The sequence below is a fragment of the Ammospiza nelsoni genome, chromosome 1 (genome assembly GCF_027579445.1).
Source record: "Ammospiza nelsoni isolate bAmmNel1 chromosome 1, bAmmNel1.pri, whole genome shotgun sequence".
Lineage (NCBI taxonomy): Eukaryota > Metazoa > Chordata > Aves > Passeriformes > Passerellidae > Ammospiza > Ammospiza nelsoni.
Window position 1 is genome coordinate 66,680,297 of NC_080633.1, and position 23,769 is coordinate 66,704,065.

Consider the following 23,769-nt stretch of genomic DNA (forward strand, 5'->3'; position numbering starts at 1 on the left):
GCTCAGGCATCTTGTGCACACTCACTCTTAGCAAAGAGAGCAGAGGTGACAGCGGAACCTCATTCTGTCGTTCCAGAGGTGAGCCAGTTCTGGAAAGCAGTACAGTCCAGTGCATCAGACTGGGAGTCAGTGTAGCAGTGCTGGCTTTGCCCGTGGTCTGCTTTAATACACTGGGAATATCATTTCATCCTTTTTGGCTGGTTCTGTGAATGGAAAATAAAAGCACTGATCTCCTTTGTAAAAGCATGCTGGTGTCTCTGAATGAGAAGTGCTCCTATAACTTCTTGTGACCTTTATTTTCCCACTTGAGCAAGGCATAAATTGCTGGTGACCAGCAGAGATGGATGTCAATGGGCACACCCCTGTATACCCTGAGGGATTGTCTGCCCAGAGACTGCTTGTGTCCCAAATTATCCATATGATCTGACTATATTGCATGAAAGTGAGGGCAGGAATTTGGCCTGGAAGAAGTAAGGGGGCTCAACAGCACGGCCTGGGGATGTACACCTCTCCCATGGCCATCAGAATCCACTTTCTGCTTTTTTTTCTGTTTTCTTTTCTTTTTTTAGAGAGAGGAAAGGTGTCCCAGTGGTAACACAGCTGGCCTGGTATGTGGCCACTGACCTGCACTGTGGTGCTTCCCCAGAGTCCTGGGGAAGGTCATTAAGGGCCATTTCAGACCTACATACCTTGGAAATACTTTCTCTTAATTCCCCCATGCTTCTGTTTCTTATCTGAAAGGTGACTTTCAAGAATTTTCTGTCCTGCAGGAGTCATGTGCAAGATAAGCAGCCTGAGATAAATGCCAAAGATAAGTTAAGGCTGTTATTTGAAAACCAGCTGAATAGGATTGAAAGTCTTTAGCCTCTAAGGGGGTAAGGAAAAGTCTTGGTCTTCATTACATGACTCTAGGCAACAAGCATGCTATTTTAAGATTTGTGGGCAAGTCTTGTTTTATCTTTTACCTGAACTGAGATTATCATGGCTGATACTGATACTGCAAATAACTGTTTGGTTTAGCTCTTTCATGGTATGCTATCCGTCCAAACTGGTCCTTAAATGACTCCTCTGCTTGCCTGGAGGCCTGCAACTTTTTGTTCAAACAGCTGGACCACGTTCTGAAATCATTATCTCCCTGTGATGCACCTGGAAACTTTAAGGAAGTGCCTTGGTCAAACTTGGACAGGAGCTTTTTGTTAGAGCCTGGAACTGAGTCCCAGGCTAACATCCCACACACTGAGAGGGATGACTTCTCACCCAAGAATTGCCCAGCATTCTTGGATCTGACTAGGATACATTCAGGTGAGTGTCTGACTGAGTGTTATCCTTGTAAGATTGGGTTCAAAATCCTGTGCAACCACAGCCTCTGAGTACATCTGTCAGAGCCACATGGCCACTTTTGGACAGGCAATCTAACGTGATGGCAAGGAAAAAAAAGGAAGAGGAGAATAAACATATGTGCTGTGGAAATGTTTCATCTTTCAGACACAAAAAGAACATTCACAAAAAAATGTTATGCCCATACCGGAAAACATACAGGGATTGACATGGAAATAACAATGAAATATGCAGGCTATGGGAGCTACACAGTGCAGTACAACAAATGTCAACCACTTAAAGCTTTCTGACTGTGGAGAATATATCTGGTCCCAGGTTTATGGCTTCTGAGGCAATGGACTGTAATAAGATCACAGCAACCTGCTTCCTGGAAAAGTGATCTAGCTACAAATAATACATGCTCATAATTATTCTATAAATATCTCAATCAGTAGTCACTTGTGCTTGTTGTGCAGGCCAGTCATAAAATACCAGAAGAGCATGCACTATGCTCATAAAGTTATGTGATAATTTGAAAGTTAATGTGTTCTGTCTTTGTTACTGCCCCCTATGTTTATTTCTCACAAATTACAGTAGGGAAGAAGTGGAAAGAAAGAAAAAGACAGGAGAAAAAAAATTTACCTGTGCTTCCATTCCTCATATCCCTGCTTTGGGCTGCTGGGAAGCTCTAGGCAGGAGTCCTGCCAGGTGCCTCTAAAAGCAGCATGCACGAGGGTGAAATCCTGTTCATCTTCCAACCCTTTCCCAGTCACGTAAACAAAGCAATAATAAATACACAGAGTAAATATGAAAATACTGGTTCTTATTCTGCTTCTCTGCATAAATTCTTGACCTTGTACAATAGAGTTTAGGCAGTGGTTATGAGTTTTAAAAAATGTGGGCTTTTTATAACTGCTATGGGAGAGCTGCTCTGTGTGGCCCCAAAGGAAAGCATGTGAAGACTAGAAGTCAACTCCAGCCTGAATTCAGATTTTCTGGGGGAATTGACTTCAATTTGTTGAAAAATGGAATTTCCCACACCAAAATGAACATCTTGTATAAATTTTCTTCACTACAATGCTTGCATAGATTGCATATTTTAATCTTTATCACTTCTCTTTTCATCATCTCAGATTTTAGAGGTGAATCAGCTGAAATGTCCAAGGATTTCTCTTTGAACTTAGATCCCCAGACATCATTTTGCTTGGTCATGGGATGGTAGTGCACATTCTGGACAGCACAGAAACCTCTCCCTCAATGCTCAAAAAGGGCCAGTAAGATTATTTGATAGATCAGCCTTATATAAAAATCCAATTTTTCATGTAGATTTTGCCAAAATCAATTTCAGATAATGCTTCTGCATGTGCACCTATGAAATAGAATCATAAAATGGCTTGGGTTGGAAAAAGATCTTAAAGATTTGGTAGTTCCAAACCCCTTTCCATGGGCAGGGACACTTTCCACTAGACCAGGTTCCTCAAAGCCCCATCCAGCCTGGCCTTGAACACTGCCAGGGATGAGCCATTCACCACTTCTCTGGCAGCCTGTTCCTTTGCCACATCACCACCACAGCAAAGAATTTCTTCCTTACCTGTAATCCAAACCCACCCTTTTTAAATTTAAGGTCATTCCCCTCATCCTATCACTGCATACTCTTGTAAGAAGTCCCTCTCCAGCTTTGTCCATGTGTGAAAGAAGCACAAATGTGTGTATCTACAGAAAAAACAAGTGGAAGAAATCATGCTCACCTGGGATCCTGCAGGGCATCACCCAGAAGTGCCCCTCAGGGCTGTTGGTGTCCTTGGGCCATGCCAGCAGATGGAAAACACACTGGTCCTGCAGCAGGAACTCCACAAAGAGCCAGGTGATGGCCACAGACACAGAGCCAAAACAGGTGGTCAGATGGACATCTGCACACAAATGTCCACAGCATGAAAGAAAAGGCAGAGTAGAACTGCTCCCTGTGCACATATTTGGTGCAGGTGGTGATGTGGGGAGGTGGCAGCACCCTGGGCGTGATGTCCTTGCTCCCAGGGCTCTTCAGCAGCTGGATGATCTCCCTGCTGTGCCTCAAGGAGAGGTCCTGACCACAGGTGTTGATTAGGTAGCACCAGGGCATGGCCAAGGGCAAGCAGGTCTCTCATGCAGTGCAGGTCAGCCCACAGATGGCAGGTGCTGCCCTAGACCACCCTCTTTGCCCAGAAAATGAGGGAGGCACCAAGAAATCAGCACTGTCTGCTGGAAGGGAAATGGCTCCTTGAATGACATCCACATGAACACAATAGTCATTCTGGAGCATGAACAGCTCCCTGAAGAAAAGCTCTCAAACTCTTTGTGCAAAGTCATGAAGTAGGAAGGGTGCAGGCAGCCTCCTCAGCTGCCAGGGCGCAGGTGATGCAGTGGCTCTGTGTGACATTCTCTGTGCAGCTGGGTTCTCTGAATGGCATTTTCCTTCAGAAGGACACCTTGTCCTCAGAAAGTGCTTTACAGGCTTCTGCTAAAAATCAAGCTTGCTGAGATGTTCAGCCTCCAAAGATGTTTTTGTGCTTGCAAATTAACAGTGTAGAAAACAAATGGAAATGAAACACTGTGACTCAGAACACCAAAAGGGCAATATCTGTGTGTTTCATTGCTCCTCAGAAAAAGTCTCTCTTGAAACACAACATCAGACACCACCAACAGTGTGTTTTGATGGCTGTGCTTGCTTCTTGCTGGAAGAGTCATGGATCCATCTGATGCAGAGCGTGCAGCTGCTGCCCTTACTTTCAGTATTAATAGTTGTACAGTCATCACTGATGTAGAAACAGTATAAGTGAAGAACAGTTTGCAGATGGAAGCTGCTCCACAGCACCCTGAAGATTAAACAGACATATTGCATAATTATTGTCTTGCCAATGAGCAAGCTGGCACATATTTCAGAGTGTCCCCAAATTCAATGTATGGGTATGTTCTTAACTGCTTCCTCCCCACTCTCCCTGCATGTATCATATAGCTGTTAAAATTTCTGTGCATGTACCCTATGACAGAAAAACCTCATATTTATCTCATGCCATTCTTTTTAGTTTACTTGTAGGATTTTTTTTAACCACTCCAATGTGTCAGCCATCACTGCTTCTGAATTGTGAAAGACTTGTAACATGAAATAAATACTACTTCAATATGTCTCAATGACAATTACACTACTAGACCAAGCATATAGGTAAACTATTGTGGCCTTCCTGCTCTTTGTTATTCTGGATAAATACAATTTCCAGAAGGCAATAATCAGAAACCCAGTTCAATACATACCGTTTTACAGCCAAAGAACACAGGATTAAGAAGAACCACTCATTCATCCTCTACCTCTATATTTCTGTCTTCACTATTCTTCATTTCTCATGTAAGGCCACCAACACTCACGTATAAGAAGCAAGAGAATTTTTTTGCCCTGGTGTAGAGTTATGTCACAGCCATCAGCTTCTTTCAGCAATATTTTCATTTGCAAATTTGAAATCTGACAAACAGTTTCTACTAAGAGTCATGGATGACTTGTGATGAGCTCCAGGTTTACATCTGTGGGGGTGCTTGAGGGTCCCCAGGATGAGGGAAGAGATGAGAATCTTGACTCCATGTTTCAGAAGGCTGATTTATTATTTTATGATATATATTATATTAAAAGAAAATGGTATACCAAAACTATACTAAAGAAAGAGAAAGGACACATCAGAAGGCTAAGAAAGGAATGAATAATAAAATCTTGTGACAGATGCCGAGAGTCCGACACAACTGGCTATGTGTTGGCCATTAATTAAAAACAATTCACATGCAACCAATCAAAGCTGCACCTGTCGGTAAACCATCTCCAGACCACATTCCACAGCCATCAGATAGTTATTTTTTTATATTTCATTTCTGAGGCCTCTCAGCTTCTCAAGAGAGAAATCCTAGTGAAAGGATTTTCATAAAATATGTCAGTGACATACATCCATCACAAGGAAATGGGTTAGCAAAGCCTGCTATTTAAACTATTTAAATTAACCCTAGGCTTACTGATGAAAAATTTGTATTTCTAAGAACTGTGAATGCATCTGGTATAACATGTGAAGGCAATGAGAGCTTAACACAGCTCTGACTAAAGTGAAATCATTGGTCTCTTTGTTCCAGCTGTGAGTTTGTTCATGAGGATCTCCTGCCATGACACAGCACGTTTGGGGCATGCAAACTTTTCTCAACATCACATTATTTTGCTCCAATGTGAAGCAATGCTGAGGCAAAACCAGTTGATCTGAGATTTTGCCAGTGAATGTTCTGAGTGGGCAGTGCATCATGCTACAGAGGGAGAGATGCTGCTGCAGGCCAAGAATGCAGCTTGATAAAGGTGCACAGATCCTGAGCTGAGACCACTACCTGAGTCTAGCAAAGAAAAGCACAGCATTCCTCCAGGAGCCAGGGTTTCATTGAGAGGGGTCTCAGCTGGGGGCAGAGAGCACAGGTAGCTTTTCTGAAGTACAAAGGCCGAGATCTTTCAAAGCATTTGGATGTCTTAGAAACTGCCTGATCTTTTAAAACTGCAGTAATCTTTTAAAACAGTGTAATCTGCTACAGGGCAGGAAAGCCTCTAGGATCTCAAAATATATATATATGAAAGGAGATTCTTAGTTGTTGAAGCCTGCATTACTAGCATGGTCCATATGAAACAAGTAAAGCTACATGCAGAAAATGAGATGAGTCTGCTCTTTGCAGGAGTGCAATGCAAGATTTAATTTTTCCTTGGTGTCTTTTGCTGTTGGTTTGGAGTTTTTTTCCTTGCACAGACATTCCTGCAACACCTTTGCAGAAATCCAGAGTCACTGTGTCCTTTGGTACCAAAAGCCTTAGGGGAAAGAAGGCTGCGTACTTAGTGCTACTTTTTAATCCCAGTGTCTTGATTCTCTGGCAGTGTTAGTATTTAGATACCTGAAAACATACATGTAAATGATAACTGTGGGAAATCAAACTGTCAAATTCTTTGGGGTTTTTAGGGACTTTTTTGGGTTTCTTTTTTAGTTCTGCCTTGTGCTGCTCTGTGTGAAATAGGCCCATGCGTGAATTATAGGCAATAATCACCAAACCAAACTAACCCACACCAGAAAAAAAAAAAAAAAAAAAAGCCAACACACAAACCAAAAAACCAAACCAAGGCCAGTCAAAAATTAAAAAAAAATGCATAAGTCACATGAGCCACTTCAATGGAAAAAGTATTTTTCAGGTATTGTTGTTGTTGATTTACAGACTCATCCAAAGTTCAGATGCAAGGAGCAGTCAGATATACATCTGAATCATATTATAGCACCTATTACCACCAAGGTGTGTGGAAACATCATGAGGGTCCTGGCTTCTTCTGTTGTACATTGTATTGGACATCTGCATATTCTGGATACAAGAACAGAGTTATGGAACAAAAAAATAATAAATGATTGAATTTACCATGCAATTTAACAAAAAGGCTGTGTAAAAGGGTTCTGTGCTGGCAGAACTAAAACTGCTGAGATTTGCAGTGCCACTCCTTTCTATTGTTCCCTGGACCTGCACTGAAGCAATTTTCTTTTAGCCTGAGAGGAGGTTTTGGTGTGGCTCCTGTAGTGGAAACATACTCCCCAGTAGGATTGGGGATTGAAATGTCCTCCATGGGGATGAATGGAAGTAGACCTTTCCAGACAATGAGGATATTATCTTAGGAATAGGGTTAGTACTCAGTAAACTGCTCCTGCCCTTAAGAAATATAGGTAATTGGTTTCAGCTAATTTGTTAGCTAATTAAAATGCAAGATGCACAGGTTTTGCACAATGGTTTTGAGTTCCTGTTTGGCCTCAGTCAGTAGCAACAAATGTGATACATTTCATGTTTATTTGGAGTCACTTGGCATTTTTTATTCTGTTATGAGGACAAAATCATCTGTAGGATGATGTTCCTTTTCCTGGCCCTCTCATGCAAAGCTGTCAGTTTGAGCTGGCACCACTGTTAAATTCACAGTGAGCCTGTAGGGAGCAAACAATTTTTCCTCAGCGTGGTTTTTCTGGGAAGTGCACGCAGCCACGGATTGCTGTTCTGTGCCCAAGTAAAGGATCTCTTCATCCCTCACACCTTCTGAACTGAATGAGATCAAACTGCTTTGGTCTTGTGTTGGTTTGGGATGTCCTACAGTGTGCATGGTGTCTCTAAAACTCTCCCCCTGGAGCAGCCCTGCCTGGCAGGGGTCTCCTCTAACACGAGCTTTACTCACATGCCCTGTCTGAGCTGGAAGGCTGGAAGCTGTCATCACAGGGGAAGTGAAAGCAGCACAAAAGCAGTCAAAATTTATTCCTATCACTCCTCTGCCTTCCCCTTTTCCTTGCTATAGCAGTTCCTGCCCTTCCTGCACTTCCCAGGCAGCCATAATCTGACTGCTGAAAGAGAAGAAAACTCAAACCTACCTGAAGCAGGAGTTCCCAGGCGGGCGCACTGACACCGGACAGTCACAGCGCAGCAGCACAGGCAGCAGACGGGAGGAGAGACGGAATGACACATTGAGGCAAGTGCTAGCTCAGCTCACATGGTCCAGCAAAGCCATCGAGTAATCTAATTGCACACAGCCAGTGAGCACATCTGTCTGCACAGACAGCAGGGGCCAGACAATGCATCCATCCCATCCGCCTTTGTCTTGCTGCCGTCTCCAGCTCCAGACACGGAGCCTCCCACCCTGCAGGAGCTTCCCTGCCTGTCTGCATTTGCAGCCGACTTTCAGTGCAAAGGTTTTGGGAATGGGTAAGCTGCCTAACCTCTTAGCAGAGCACATTTTGCAAATCAGAATTACTAGTGCTCCAAAGCAGAGCACTCACAGCTCCCTCCTCCAATTAATTTCCAACAGGGACACGTACTCACCTCTGTGCAAACTACTCCTCATCACCTGCTCAGGAGCAACAGCATCCTCTTCCCTGCTCGATTATCCTCCTGCACAGGGAACGCAAGACATAATTAAACACCTCCTAACAGAGGACAGGCAGGCTGTGGTGGTGAAGCTGGTTTTAGCTGGTTTTCTTCTGTAAATATGACTAGATTTTATAGCTGACACTGGTGTAGCCAAGGCAGGATAGGGATCTGTTTTCTCCCTGCAGATTAAAATCCGCATTAATGTACAATAAAGTACAATTGTACATGTTCAGCCACCATTTGCCCTGGAGGAGTGTCCAAAGGCAGCTTACAATGGGTTTTGCAAACGTTTGGGCACTTGCTAGCTTTATGAGCATGAACCCGAGGTGTTCCCCTCGATGGTGTCAGACCCTCAGAGAGGCGTCAGGGCAGGGCAGTGTCCCTGCAGCCTGGGGTCTGCCTGGCCAGGGGTCTGCTCCCAGCTGCAGGTGTGTTAGCAGCCAGAGGAGTAAAGCAGCCCCATTTGCAGGTTGGGAGTCACCTGCTCTGCCAATCAGGCCTGACAGCCCTGCTCCACAGCCCTGGGTGCTGGTACGGGTGCCTGGCTGTGCCAGAGAGAACAGATATGTGGATCAGATCACTGCCATTATTTTTAATGCCTCCACTACACATGTAGCAGTATCACGCTCTTTATTCTGACAATATAACTTGTTGCCAGGTACAACATGAGCAGAGAACTCGTAGGGATCCAGAAAACACCTACTGTCAGGAACGACTGAAAGATATATATGTTTATTATGGCATTAGACAAAATAAAGGGGGGGGGCAGGAAGTCTTCAAATATGTAAAAAAGGTAAACCAGAAGGAAATTCTGGTTCAAACAGGAAGGGAGTAGCTGATTCTCTCTGTTCTCTGTGCATAGGACAAGAGCTAATCATCTTAGATAGCATCAGAAGAGGTGAAGATCAGACATAATGGGAGCTTTGTAGTGATAAACAGTGGATTAGATTAGATTGTCTGGAGAGGCTGGAATTTTCCTGATGATGGTTTTCACTGGCAGGTCAGGCGTAGCTTTTTCAGCAGTTTTACGGGTCATACTGGTTCAGACCTGGTAATTTTCTAGGTCTTTTCCAGCTTTCTTTCCTCTGATGGTCTATATTACACTACTGTAACTTAGGTGTAACTGGGCTGGGGATCCTGTTACACTCGGCAAAGGTAACAAGAGGAGTTTGTAATCATTTAGAAATGCGCTCATGATCTCTGCTAATTGCTATTAACATTGCAGTTTGGTTAAAATCGGGATACTCCTGGACCATTCATGAAGAAAAAACATTTGTGATATTTGTGATTCATCCTAAGGATAAAGAAAAATCATTTAATAAATGCTAAGTCTAACAGTTTACCTATTGACGGGTATTTCACATCTCTTATATTTTCTCATCTTAACACAAATTAGCTTGATCACTGTTCCATTTTTTCCCCCTCACTGAATTATCAGTATTCTTTTCCAGAGGGCTGTAGTAGGTGTCAGCTGTCCTTAATGTCTTCTTACCTAAGAGAGATTTTTCAGCAGGTTTAGGTAGAACCAAGCCAGGACTTGCCTTGGAAAAGCATTTTTCTCCTCACCATCAGCATCTGTGGGGTGCCACCTGGCTTTTGGGGCTCTGGAACCTCCCAAAGGGCTTTAGGATTGGAAGCAACCCCATCACACTGCACTGCAAGTCTGCTGGGGAGATGATGTTAGACATCCTTGACTGTTGGAGCCTGCCAGGCTCTTTGTGGGTAATGAGAGTCCACTGGCAGAAGTGCAAACCCTGGCTGCCGGGGGAGTTCACCAGTGCTGCACAGCTGCAGTTTTCTTCCCACCAATGGAAAAGTCACCATTTGTAGCCCAAAGATTTTTCTTAAGATTTAGCCTAAGATTTTCAATTTCTGTTGCCTTGTTTTCCCTTTGGAGGCTTTGTTGTGTGCCAAGGTCTTCTCACTGCATAACCAGGAATCTGGGCAAAGCAGCCTGTGCTGCTGAGCCCTCCACCTCACACCAAATTTGCACTGAAAGTTATCACAGTTCTAATGTGAACATAGGGGATTTTTCCCCCTGTCTTTGCTATCCACAGATACATGGAAGCCTGTATCACCCTTTTTAGAAGGAGTCCTGCTTTAGGCTCTATCAAGTTTTCACATCATCTCCACATCTTTTTCCTGGCTATCTTCTGGAGCTCTTGATGAGCGCACACCCAAAACTGCTCAGCAAAAGCCTCGAACTTCACTCCTGAGTGCTTGAAATTGCCAAGCACCTTCCTGTTTGCTTTTGCTTAGGGTGGAGGCTCTGTTTATGTGTTGGTCCCTAGTTCAACTGCTTACACAAAAACCTTTTACGGCTGTTTTACGGGAAGGGGAGTGGCTGCAATCACCATTCCCCATGGGGCTGAAGACAGACCCTGATAGCATTAGTGAGGCTGGGAGAACCTTGTCTTCCCATACTGGGTCACTGGAAAGTTGCCAAGACAGTTATAAAGGGGCAAAGAGGCCAGAAAACTGCTGGAAATCTCCTGCCTTGCACAACATTGCATGCCTCAGCTCCTGCAGCAGCCTTGTCTTGTCTGGTCCTTTCCTGCTAAACAGCTTCTCCCAGGCCAAGGTTTTCTTACTGGATTGCCCAGTTACTCTACACACCTGGCAGCTGATCTCCTAACATCTGTTTTCAGTCCTGAGGTTATTTCACTGTGCTTTCTGGAACCTTTCTTTTGCAGCTTGTCTGGATCCTCCTTTGAATTACAATTGTACTCTGCAGTCAAAATTCTGCAAGTGTTTGTTTCTTTTCTTCCAGTTCAGCTCAATTTCTGTTTGGGAACTACTTACAGCTTCTTGGCTGTTGCTCACACTGAAAATGTTCCTTGGCCTGAACCCCAAGCCTTTATTTAGGTTTAGGTTTTGCTATACCATTTTTTATTCGCAAAGAATGTACACTTTTCCCTGTACCTACAGCAATCAGAAGAAAACAGGCAGCTTTATCCCTAAGCCCCTGCTTATTCCACCTCTGAGGGCTCTGTTACACATCTGGGCAAGTTCATGGCAGAGAGGCATTTTTGGATACGTGGCAGTTACGTCCTTCTCAGAAGATCCTGGTCTACAAATGGTTGTAGGCTGGGAAGGGTGTCAGGAAAAGTGCCACATTTGCTTGCACATCTCCTTTGCTCTTCCAAAGCACCTGCTGGGGACACAATACTGGTCTGGGATGTTATGACTCTCCTGAGTTCCTTCTCCATCTCAGGGATGCACAAATGATTGCTTTTCTCACTCTCAGACCCTTTTCAGGCACACACACACACAGCTCAGCTGCAAACACTGCCCTGCTCCAGGCACTGATTGTCAGTAGCTTCTGAGATTTCTCCAGGTCAGGTCTTGCTCAGGACATTACATGAGCTCAGTGTCTTGGATGGTGGCTTCTGTTGTGACTAAACAGTGTGGGAGTCGGAGTTGCTCCTGGTGGTCAGCCTGAACAGACCTCAGAGAGAGACATTGCACCCCTCAGCAGGCTCTGAGGTTTCTTTCACACCCACATTGCTGCGTCCAGCATGAGCCATCGTGTCCTCTAATCAATACAGCAGTTCTGGAGTAACTTGGCATCTCAGACAGAAAGCAGTGGTGGATTTATGTGCCCGTATGCATGCAGTACTGTATTCATACAGTGCCATATTAAAAATTTCAGCTGGGCCATCTCATAGTGGAAGTAAGACTTTTTCCAGGGGCATTAGCTATGGGATCTCCAGAGTTATAGCCACATTAATCATGAATTCCCCGAGAAACTGCCCTACCCCATTAAATACACTGGCATATTTTTTAATAAGGTCACCTGCCTTGTGTCAACTGAGATGGAACAATTCCCACTTTCATTACCAGTTTGATCAATTTAATATCCAACCTGCTCAGGGACTAAGCTCTGGTGATGCTGCTGTGTGTACAGAATGAAATTTGTGGTGTTTTACATCCTATTTGATTGAGTCTTAAAGCACATCATGTCTGTTGATGCCCCCCTGCCTTACCTTTCTCTTGCAAAGGTGGGTTCTTACTTTCTTTTCCTCCAGCCAGTCCTACTGCTGCCACTCCAACATGGATAACTACACGGCCATCTGGGGAGCTAGCTGAAGCTTCTGCTTGTTCTCAGTTTCTTCTGGGACCTGACTGCTTTCATGGGAACACCAGGAGTGTGGTCCTCTTCCTGCTGGCTGCCTGGTCTGGAGTATCACATAGTCCACCCTGGCTTCAGTTGCACAGACTCCTGGGGGTTTTATCAGCTCTCTGTGGCAAATCTGTTGCAGGCCACCACAGCGTCCCCAGGCAGTCTGCCCCTGGTGTTCACCAGCCAGCACCTTCTGATCTGTAGTGATAAGCTCTGCTGTGGCAGCAGGACCTGCCTTGTGATGTGGGGCCAGCAGTTGCATTGGGACTTGCAGAGTAACCTCTGTGCTGTCCCTTTTACCCAGATTTTGCAAAAAGTAAACAGTCCTTTGACTCCTCTTATGCCACGACTCACCATAGAATTATATATTCAAAGAATAGGTTGGAAAAGCCCTCCAAGTTCATTGAGTCCAATCTTTGACCAAACACCACCATGCCAACTAAACCATAGCCCTAAGTGCCACATCCAGTCAGTTCTTGAACACTTTAGAGATGATGACTCCACCACTTCCCTGGGCAGCCTATTCCAATGCTTTGCCACCTCTTCAGGTGAAAAATTAATTTTTCCTGATGTTCATCCTGAACCTACCCTATCTAAGTTAAGCTAATTTCCGCTTGAGCTGTCACTTGTTAACTGGGAGAAGAGGTCAACCTCCACCTGACTGCAGCCTCCTTTCAGGTAGTTGTAAAGAGTGATAGAGTCACCGCAGGTGTTCCTTTTCCTCAGGCTAAGCATCCCCCAGCTGCTCCTCATGTGGCTCTCTAATCTCCACTGCCCTTGTCTGGACAAGCTCCAGCCCCTCAGTGTCTTCCTTGTGGTGAAGGGCCCACAGCTGAATGCAGGATTCCAGGTGTGGCCTCACCACTGCTGAGTCCTGCAGGACAATCACTGCCCTGCTCCTGCTGGCCACACTGTACCTGATACAGGCCAGGATGTCACTGGCCTTCCTGGCCACCTGGGCACAAACTGGCTTATGCTCAGGCACTGTTGATCTGCATCCCCAGGTCCTTTTCCTGTGGGCAGCTTTCCAGCCTCTTCTGTTCCCCATCCTGTAAAGTTGCAGGGGCTGTGGCCAAAGTGCAAGACCTGGCACCTGATTATGCTGAACTTCATTTCATTGGCCTTGACCCTTCAGTCCAGCCTGTCCAGATCTTCTGCAAAGCCTTCCTGCCTTTCAGCAGATCAACACTGCCGCTGCACTAAGTGTCATCTATGAATTTACTGAGGGTACACTCAACCCCCTCATCCAGGTCGTGGATAAAGCTATTAAACACAACTGTCCCCAGTACTGAGCTGGGGGAGACCCTGACAGTGACAGGCCATCAAGGGGATGTGGCACCACCCACCACCACAGTGGGTGACCATCCAGATAGATTTTAACCCAGCACAGAGTTCTCCTAAGCAAGCTGCAGGCTGCCAGCTTGTCCAGAATTGTGCCATAGAAGTCCAGGTAGATAACATCCACATCCTTTCCCTCATCCACCAGGCAAATCACCTGGTCATGAAAGGAGATCAGGCTGGTCCAGCTGGACCTGCCTTTCATAAACCCAGGCTAGCTAGGCCTGATTCCCTCCCTGATTGTCCTGTCTGTACCATGTGATTGAACCCAAGATATTCTGTTCCATAACCTTTCCCAGCACCAAGGACAGGCTGACAGGCCTGTATTTCCTCTGGTCCTCCTTCCAACCCTTCTTGGGGATGGGCTCTTTATTGACTAACCTCCAGTGATCCTGTACCTCCCCAGTTTGCCAGGACTGATGATAAATGTTATAATTTAAACCCAAGCAGTTGGTTTTCAGTTTTCTACCATTCAAATAGTAGTGAAAAATGGCTGTCAATGTTTCCTTTGGGTTGGGCTTTGGTCCTTTGCCAGCCTTTTGATTCAGAGAATTTCTCTCTGGGCAGCAAGAAATGGCACCTGGCTGTGCCCTGAACAGTGGATGGGTGATAGATGTGTTTCAAAGACTAGATCAATATAAATACTGCAAGTCTTCTTGGGAAAAGAATGATCCCATATTTTCACAGATAATTTTTACCAGTAGTCTTCCGTGTCTGTTACATAAAGCTTGAGGTTTTAGGGCACAACCTGGCTAGCAACATCTCAGAGAAAAGAAAAAGAAATATGGCTAGATGAGTGCATTAGAGTGACCATTTATAATCCACTCGGATCTGCAATCCATAGGGGAGTACTAAAGCAGACTTCTGACTGTTAAACCACTGTGAATATACACCGGGTGGGCAGGGAACCAAACCAAACCAAGCCAAACCAACCAACTAACAAAAAAAAACAAAAAACAAAACAAAACAAAAAAAAAAAACCACAAAACAAAGGAAAAATCAGAAAACTTCAAATAAAAGCAGGATCCACTGGCAGGCTTTCTCTGAAAGAGGCCAGGTACCTTTCAGTCAGTGCCTACAGTAAATGCTCGCCGCCTTTTCCGCGACATCCCGGTTACAGCCGGCTGGCAATAATTGACCCGTTCCATCCAGCCATCAGGGCACTGCCAGTGCGGGCCAGCCTGCCAAGCCCCATCCCCGCCTGACAGAGCGCTTAAAGCGCAGAAGGTCCCCGCTCCCATCCGCAAGCTGAGCTGTCGTTTGTGGCCGGTGCCGCTGGATGGCAATGCTGGATAAAGGATCGCAGCCCGCAGCGGGGAGAGGAGGAGGAGGAGGAGGAGGAGGGCGGCTCGCAGCGCCGGCAGACGGACGGGGTATGGACAAGGCACTGCCGTGGAAAGCCCCTGGGAGTGTCCCGCTGGGACGTCAGATCCTTGGCTGTAATTTCAACCTGAAAGGAGATGCTCGAACCACGGCGTGTGGTTTCTGAGGCGCCCCGCACTTGGAGGGCTCGAATCACGGAAAACTAGTGTCTGGTGACGAGTTTTTAAGCTTCGGAAGGAGTGACTGGAGTCATGCATTGGCGCGGCTTACTAGAAATTGCCCAAGGTTTATACTTTAAAACTCTACTTACACTTTGTAAAAAAAAAAAAAAGACTTTGCAAGTGCGGCATGGCTGGGCTCAATGACTATTCAGTGAACTCATTTGAATGTGCATAGACAGGGCTTGCTTGAACTGCTGGATCAAAGAGAAATGCTGAAATGAGTCATTTGTGAATCATGGCTTATTTTCTGTTGTTAGCTCATCTGGAATCCCATGGTGATCAAACAGCCTTTTACAATGTGTTAATACATCGCTACTCCATGTGTTTAGCAACAGCTCTGTTCCAATAAACTGTAGGTAGTCACCCATTACAAAGGGGTAGTTTTTTCCTGCCGCGTGTAAACCGGCCGGGACCAAGTCGGAGATGAAAACATCAGCAAAATTCCGTGCTGTTCCAAACACGGCTGTCCACGCTGCTTCCATTCCAAGATCATCCATGCCTTCTGCCTCCTTGCTTGCAGGGCACAGTCCAGCCAGGAGACATTGCCTGTCAGGATTAGCGCTCCCGCCCACCCAGAGGCTGCAAGCAAACCACTTTCCGGGCAGAGGAATGAAAGGGAGGCAGGAAAAAAAATCATCCTCGGCAGCAGTTTAAGGTAAGGCGCCCTGTTTTCCAGATTTGTGACTGTTCCCATCCTATGCCTACAGCTGACTGGAGAGATTGGAGCAGACTGTAAGCAGTTTCAGGCCTTGGTCGGAGTAAATTTGGAGGGAACAGCGATCCCTCCCTCTTTCTTTCTTTTTCTTTTCCTGTAACAAACTGAACCAATCCAGCAGGTCGGCAAAAAGTTGTCAAGAGTCTGAGGAAGAGGGTGTGAATCCCTTAAGGCTGCTATTGTCATTGAACTCTCCGTGGTGTGAAACCACAGCCTGAGGTGCTGAGATCCTACCAAGAGCAACTGAGGCTGAGGAACCAATTCCCTTTTGCCAGCTTTTTTATTGGAGTGAGCTGCTGGAGATGGAAACATCTTCAACCAGTACAGCAAGCTTCACCACAACCCGTCTGTCAGAGCCCTAAGCCCTGTCTGCCTGTGAGTTACTTAGCCATAAGGGCCCAAATACTCTCTGCCATCATACCTAGGTTTCTTCTGTCACACATAATTGTAGCTCAAAGGTCCTGAATAATTGCATTGCTATTGGGGCAGGTCCAGCCCCCAGTAATAATCTTAATAACGTTACTCTTAACCAGCCACATGAATCCCTTTCAATCCCCAGTGCAGGCTCAGTCATGCTGCAATACAGTGGAGGAGGCCAGTCACTGTGGGGCTAATTTAGTTTAAAATGCAGCCAGCCCATTTATGGGACAATTTTTTGTTCGTGCTCTAAATTCTTATGCACAATCAACAGCCTGTAAACCTGGCCAAAGGAACACATTAGGTGCTGCCCATTAGTGCAGGCATTTGGGGCTTACAGCCCTTAGGAGCAGCGTTTGTGCTCTGCTCCCTCACAAGTGGGATATCTCTCCTATTTAGTCAATGGGCCCTGTCGTAGGGGAAAAGCACAGAAACTCTTTTCCTGCGCTGCAAATCAATTTCCTCTGATCCCAGGATGAGTTTGACCTCACACTCACCCAGCAGCTTTTATGACCAACACTGCCGGCCTTGCAAAATAAAGGAGCACCACTTTTTCTCTGTGAGGGGAGAGCAGAAAATTGAGGTAAGCAAAGGAGTATCACCCTACTGGTTGTGCTGCCAGGAGCAGGATTCCCAGGAACATGGGGAAAGGCTTTTACTCTTGGGAAGGCTCCACATAAGCTCTAGACTGTTAGCAAAGCTCAGGTTCCTTAGTGGATCTAAAAGAAGATTAAATAGCAGCTTGTTCTTAGGTTTTGAAATGCAGCCCACAGCATGCAAGACCACATAAGACACACCAATATCCAGCAGGGGAAGAGGCAGCAAGGCAGATGACATAAGTCCTAACACAGGACAAGTCCCCTGAATTAAGCAATGCCTTAATTGTTTTCTTCAGGGTTAATTTTAGGCTGGCTACCTGAATTCAGCAGAGTGCCTCACCAAAAATTTTAGTGGGACAGCTTGATACTGCAGGAAGGAGGGGTAGAAACAAAAAAAGAAATGAGGGAGTGAAGCAGGTGGGGGAAATCTTTTGGGATAATTTCCCCTGGTGTGGTTGCCTTAGGGAGCAGATTTACCTCTGACAAGGAAGGCTACAGTGGAAGAGCTGGTGAAAGGAGTAATAAGCTCTCCAGGTGGGAAATGAAGGCAGGGTAACCACCCACCCATAAATATAGCTAGGGTAGGCCTACATCTGCATTGCCTACAGCTGGGGCCATCTGTCTGAAGGCAGGCATGGTGTCAGGAAAGGAGGGCCTTTTCCAGGTTAGCCAGGTTGAGTGTGAAGCAGGTGATGCTGACTCTGGGGCAAGTGATAGCCTGCCTGTGTTTGCATGCCATATTTTTTCCAGTGACACTTTGCAGAGTGTGTGTTTTTATGTTTTCTATATAGCCCCAAATAAACGCCACACCCCTCAGACATGCCCATCTCTTTCTTGTTTTGAAATAAAGACTGACAGCTGGAAGGCAGGAAAGGGGACAAAGACTTATGAGACTCATTTCTGCAGAACCCATTTGTACCAGGACCTCCAACAGAGTAAATCTTGCCAGAACTCAGGCTGGCTGGATTTCCTTCCTCTATGTCCAGCTGCCTGCCACATCCCTGTTACCCTTAGGCCACTCACTTCATTCCTCTGTGTCACAGTTATTTTGAAGATATGGAATGAGTAAATAATGGTAACTACCTCACAGAAAAAAAAATGTTTATGATATTTACAATTCATCTTAGGATTTTCCTAAATTTTGGTGTCAAATTTCCTCTACCTCTGCCTTCACCTTTGAACAAAAATTGGTTGTAGTGCAACCCTGATGCAGAGATATAGACAAGCATTTTGCATGTGTTGCCCATCTAGTTTGTAAATCTGACACTTTGATAGCTTGAGATACATCTTATACTTTTTTCTTTCAACCTGTGGTCTTTAAGGCTCTTTCCAGTCTGGACCTCAGACATACTGGGAGATAAAGGGATGTAGAAAAGCGAATAATAAATGTCCAGACTCCAGGAAGTGGTGTTCTAAGGACATTAGTCACTTTGGATAAAGTTGCCAAAGAAGGCAATTCCAACAATCTCCAGTATCTAAAGGAGGAGAGGTTAGGAGTGGAAATGGCACAGCTCAAATAGAGTCAGACCACTGGGTAACACTGGCAGAGCTCTCCTAGTTTCGAGTGCAGTGTTTCTGCTGCTGGGTTAAAGGGAGGAAACCTTGGGGTTGTTCTACAGCTGAATTTCCCGAAAAGAAGACACACAGGGGCGCCAAAGTCTTAGGAAAAGAAAGGCAAGCTTTAGCCTTTTTCCTTTTTATCGCTTCTGTCTGTCAGGCTCCTCAGCCGGTGCAGCGGGAGGACTTCGCTCCCGCTCAGCGTTAAGGGAGCAGCTCGTCATCCCAAGGCTGATTGCACTTGCAGACGCTCCGGGGCTCCGCAATCGCTTACCCTTGCGCGGGGTAAACAGGCTGCCGGCTGCTGATAACTCAGTGCCTCTCCCAGGCTGTCCTGGGGAGAGGTGGGATGTGCCCCGGTGTGTGTGTGGGGCTCTGATTCCCGTGGGAGGCTGGAGCATCTCTTCGTCCTTCTGGCACGGCGCTTGCAAGCGTGGCCTCAGATTTACTCTGGACTAAGTTCCCAGATGGATTTGGGAAACTGCCATTGTAGCAGTATAGGAATGCCACACTTCGAAGAATAAAAAGTTTGTTTGTCCAGGGTCCGAGTGTTTGTGTTCCTGGATGTGAAGACGACGGTCTGAACCTCTGTCTGGTCAGTTTGTCCCCATGAGCTGAGCCTGATGTGGTGGTGCCTGCAGCTGCTGGAATGGACACCAAGGTGAAAATCCCGGACAGCTGTAATGTGGGTGCTCGTCAGCCATAAGCTCCAACCCCGCCCTCGCTTCCCTTTGCCAGAGGGAGGAGGCTGGTGCAAGAGCTGTTTCATCAGCCCTGGCTGCAATGGCATTGTCCATGTAGCGGGTTGGTATTCCTCCAATGGCCATGTGGAACGATTACACCAGATCATCCAGTGCACAGCCTGCTCTTTCACTCACCTCCACAAGTTTTACTCCATAGTTCTCAGGCAGGCAGGACATTTTGTATGAAACACCACATAAACCCAACTGAGCCAAGCAAACTATAACCATAGCATAAGCTGCCATGGGAAAAAAAAAAGCCATGTTGTTCAGTGGTTTTGTTTTGTCTTGCTCTCCATTGAGTGATATATCTTAGTGACAAGCAGCTGTAGCCACACAGCAATTCTTTTAATACCATAGAGTGTCGTGGGGTGTAGACATGTCCTAGGACAATGGCTAGAGCTAATGTTAAAGGCTAAATGTATTGCAGCTGCATACAAGCTGGGCTAGAATAAGCACTAGAGCTCTGGAAGTTTCTTGTTAAAAAAAAAATTAAATCATTTAAGAGATTTTTCTGTGCAGAATAATTTTGCTTTGGATGTCAGAGCCTCCAACAGTCATTTTCCAGTAATATGTCTTATTGTAGTTATTTGACACTTTAAAATATATGCCATGCAGACAACAGTTCCAATGTTAGCATAGAAATATCAAAGTAGATTTTATTAAAGCTCTGCTGTGGGAAATACCAGGCTTTGTTTTCCAAACATGTCTTATTAGGGTGTTTCATTCAATGCACTGAAAATGAAATTCCACTTCCATTATATCATGTCATGCCAGGATGGATGCAACACCAAAGTGTTATTGGAAAAGCTGAGAGTTTCAAACGTGAATGCTCAAGCTTAGCCACCAAAGAGTAGTAGAGTAGCTGATTTCCAGCCAACAGACTGGAAATGGCCTGCTTTATGGAGTTTCCAGTTGCCTGCTCCTCCACACAGCTTTCCTGGCTATGGGACATGTTCTGGTGGTTAGTTCCGTCCCTCTTCTTGGTTTCCTTTCCTTCCCTTGATCGCGAGCAAACCAGCTGCAAGACCTTGGGGAAATTCCTTATCTTCCCCTTGCATCAGTTTACTTATCTGTAAAGCAGATAAACTAATAGCACTGCACTTCTCGCGGGTTTGTTGAAGCTTATTACACAGCAGTGAGTGCTGTAAGAGGGAAGTCATTACAAAAATGACAGTGCTAATATGACAGGGAGGTAACATGAAGGAGCCCCACTCTGCTCCATGCAAGTCAGGGGAGCTCTGTTATTTGCTTTAGCAGAAGCAGGGATTTGGCCTATGCTTAAATGACTTGCACTTGTTTTTCTTCTTGAATGCTAATTTAGAGTTAAGAGATAGCATTACAAGAAAAGTTAATTCCTGCCTATGTGTAAATATTTAGCAGCTGAATAGGCATAATTTAGCAGGGCACAGTTTCTGCTTCTCCACAGTTTTCAAGGATGTCATTCTAAGCTGCTACAGATCAGAAGATACACTGAAATTACCAGATCAAAATCCTTCCCATATAAGTGTACACATACAGAATTTATTTTACCGGGCAATTAAATGTGTAAGATAAATATCCCTGGGGGAGGAGGGCTGTTTGAGGTTTTATAGCATATCTTATTATGGGCTCAGTTTCGAAATCTTAATCCAAGCAAAACTCCCCATGTGGAGACTTAATGCTGGAGTGTAACTGTGTTCTGTACTCAGGATATGTGCAGTTGCATCAGTGGATTTTAGGGCAAGGGGGTAGCAAAGGCAGTGAAGCTTTGGCTAGAGAAAAGCAGCCCTTCCTGGAACATTTATAATTAGCAATAACCCTTTCATCAAAGACGACGTGTTGAAGGACCTTAGGCAGCTTATCCTTTTCTGGATTTCATCTGACAGTGTTATTGATCAAAAATTGAAAATAAGTGTAAAATAGAAAAATTATTTAGGGGTGGCATGATCAGTAAAACTGCAGTCTACTGCAGCTATGAGGTTGCTGGCAAAATAGCTGCCTGTGTTTCAAATGCAAAAGCTTTTTGAAGGACACGTGAGCAACCAGAATTGCCCAGAAAATACTCCAATTTTATATCCAAACTGCAAATGCAATTTTTTTTCTTAAAACTGGGTGGGTTTTGTCTGTTTAGAAAACGAAATGTACAACAGAAGAAAGCACCCAAGTTGGAGTGAACAAATAATATCTTGACCTGCATCTAGTGGATAGAATTATTTTTCTGAAGACAAAAGTGCTCAGTATCTCTAACACGAATTTATTGTGCTTTGCAAGGGGAAAAAAATAGCCCCAACAAACCAAACCTCACCACATTCATGCGTGAGACCATACAACTACTCCCTGGGGAATCCAAAAAAGATGAAGCTCGGAGTTTTACCCCACGGACGCTTTACTCATAGAGATAATCTTTTCAGGAGCTCGTTTTCTAGACCTGGCAATGACAGTAGCCAGCCCCTAAGGGCCTAGGTTGAGAAAGGTGTCTGGTGAAGCAGAATGCACCGGTCACCTTTCCCTACGAGGTCCAGAGCATGGGAATTTGCACCATGCGGTTGCTCATGCAAACACCGGCCAGTCGTCGGTAGCTGGATTGCATTGGCACCGCAGTGTGTGCTCAGAATTAACTCCTGATCACTTGCCGGTTTTGCTTGTTTAGTTGGTTTAGTGTAGTTGGTTTAGCAAATAAATATTAAAGGAGCAGGTGAGATCCACGTGCTCCTTGGAAAAAACTTCGCTTCCCCCTCCCCCGCTTCAAAAAAAAAAAGTTTTCAGCTCGCTTCCAAAAAATTGCGCTCAAACACCTCTCCCACACCGTCACTTGGAATTGAAAAAAAGTTGCTATTTGTATGCATTTTTAAGTATTTATTTGCTGACTTCCAAACTGATCAGTCTCCTGGCAACGCTCTGGGGGTTCACACACCGGGCCGGGGGCAGAGCGCGTCTCGGAAGGGGTGTGGGGTGTGAGGGGGGATGGCAGAGACGCTTCGAGAGGTCCCACAGTGCCGTGGCTCGGGGACACAGCATCCTCATCCTTCTCCTCCTGCCCCTCTGCAGGGGCTGCGCAGGGGCCACGGCTCCGCGTCCTGTCCAGGCGGGACGTCCCGCATCCCCTTCCGAGCGTATCCCAGAGCAAAGCCGCGACGGGGGCAGCCAGAGGAGGGAGGGCAGGGAAAGGCACTCGGTTTCCTGAGGTCCCGGGAGCAGCTGAAGCGACCTGTTGCACTCGGTGAGCTCCTCGAAGCGGGCTTGGAAAAACCCCAAACTCTGCTAGACTGAATAGCTGGGAAACAGCACAGTGGACAAGGCGGTCACGTACGGATTTCTTCTCTTATCCTTTCTTTTCTCTCCTTTGCAACATCCCAAGCCGCTCATCGGAAGGGCTCTCCCGATCCACTGGCCGCAGGGTTGAGACTGCTCTGCTCGGGGACCCGTCTCCCCCACAGCAGGGCATAAAAACAGGACACAAACCCCAAATCAACAAAGGAAAAACCTCTCCGCTAACATCCGAGACACAGCACCTCCCCTTCTCCGGCACCGGCCTCCCGAAAGTAATTGAATCGCGTTGGACCGCAAAGTGCGAGTGAAAAAGGGCGGGGAGTATCTGTATTTCTTTTTCCTCTCCCTTTTTGTCTTTGTTTTGTACTGTTTGCGGTGTTTGGGGTGTTTCTATGTCCTGACGGGTTTCGCCTCTTTCTTTCTGCCCCTCTCTTGCTGTAAGGAGAGCCCGGGAAGACACGGAGGACAGCGAAGGCAGCCCTCATCCCGGGAGCAGCGGCCATGGCGAGGTGCACCCACACCAACCTGAATCTCTCCTTTCTCCTCCGAAAACACCGGCTCCGGGAGCTCAGCCTGGGCAGAGGACGGGGCGGGGAGCGAGCCCAGCCCGCAGCCGCGCATCCTCCGCGGGGCGTCTGTCTGTCTGTCCGTGTCCCGCACGGCGCGGAGCGGAGCGCCGCCTCTGCCGGCCCTGGGGCCGCCCGAGCTGCAAGTGGCCCCACGGGCGCAGGCCGGCCACTGCCAAAAATTACTTTAGAGAAAGAAAGAAAGAAAAAAAAAAAAAAAAAAAAAAGGTATTTATGTGTCAGTGAGCCGACGGAAATCAGCCACGTTGAGCTTCTCCCCAGCCGGGCGGCGCTGGGGCAGGGAGAACTGGAAAGCAACAGTGAGAAGAAAGAATAACCAAGCCTAAACTCCCCGCAGAGAATCAGAAGCCGGATTAATCAAAATGTTCTTGCGGCTCGCCTTGCGGGCCGGCAGGGTGGGGACACTCAGGGGTGAGCTCGGTAACTCAGACCGGCTGGGGAACCCCGACGCCGGGACGGTGAATGACCCCCAGGACCATCTCTTCCTTACTTTCACGTTGGGAAGAGGTCCGTGGCTATGGGGTTTATAGCCATGAGAAAGCTGCCGGTGGAGGGAAAGGGAAGCGGGCAGGGCTTTGCCCCGTGTGACGCCCGCGCTGTGACACACGGGGAGGGACCCGGCGCGTCCGTCGGAAACAATTCCGGGCGCACAG

General features: G+C 46.2%; 1 protein-coding gene across 1 annotated transcript; it reads right to left on the reverse strand.

Moving 5' to 3' along the window:
• Positions 1-1,474: 1,474 nt before the first annotated feature.
• Positions 1,475-21,849, reverse strand: GCNT2 (glucosaminyl (N-acetyl) transferase 2 (I blood group)). Its single transcript, XM_059467264.1, is given in 11 exon segments — positions 1,475-1,478; positions 1,960-2,077; positions 3,066-3,220; positions 3,222-3,442; positions 3,444-3,513; positions 3,515-3,576; positions 3,578-3,633; positions 3,636-3,671; positions 3,674-3,818; positions 3,820-3,904; positions 21,773-21,849. Coding segments are annotated over 11 exon segments (1,029 nt in total).
• Positions 21,850-23,769: the final 1,920 nt, after the last annotated feature.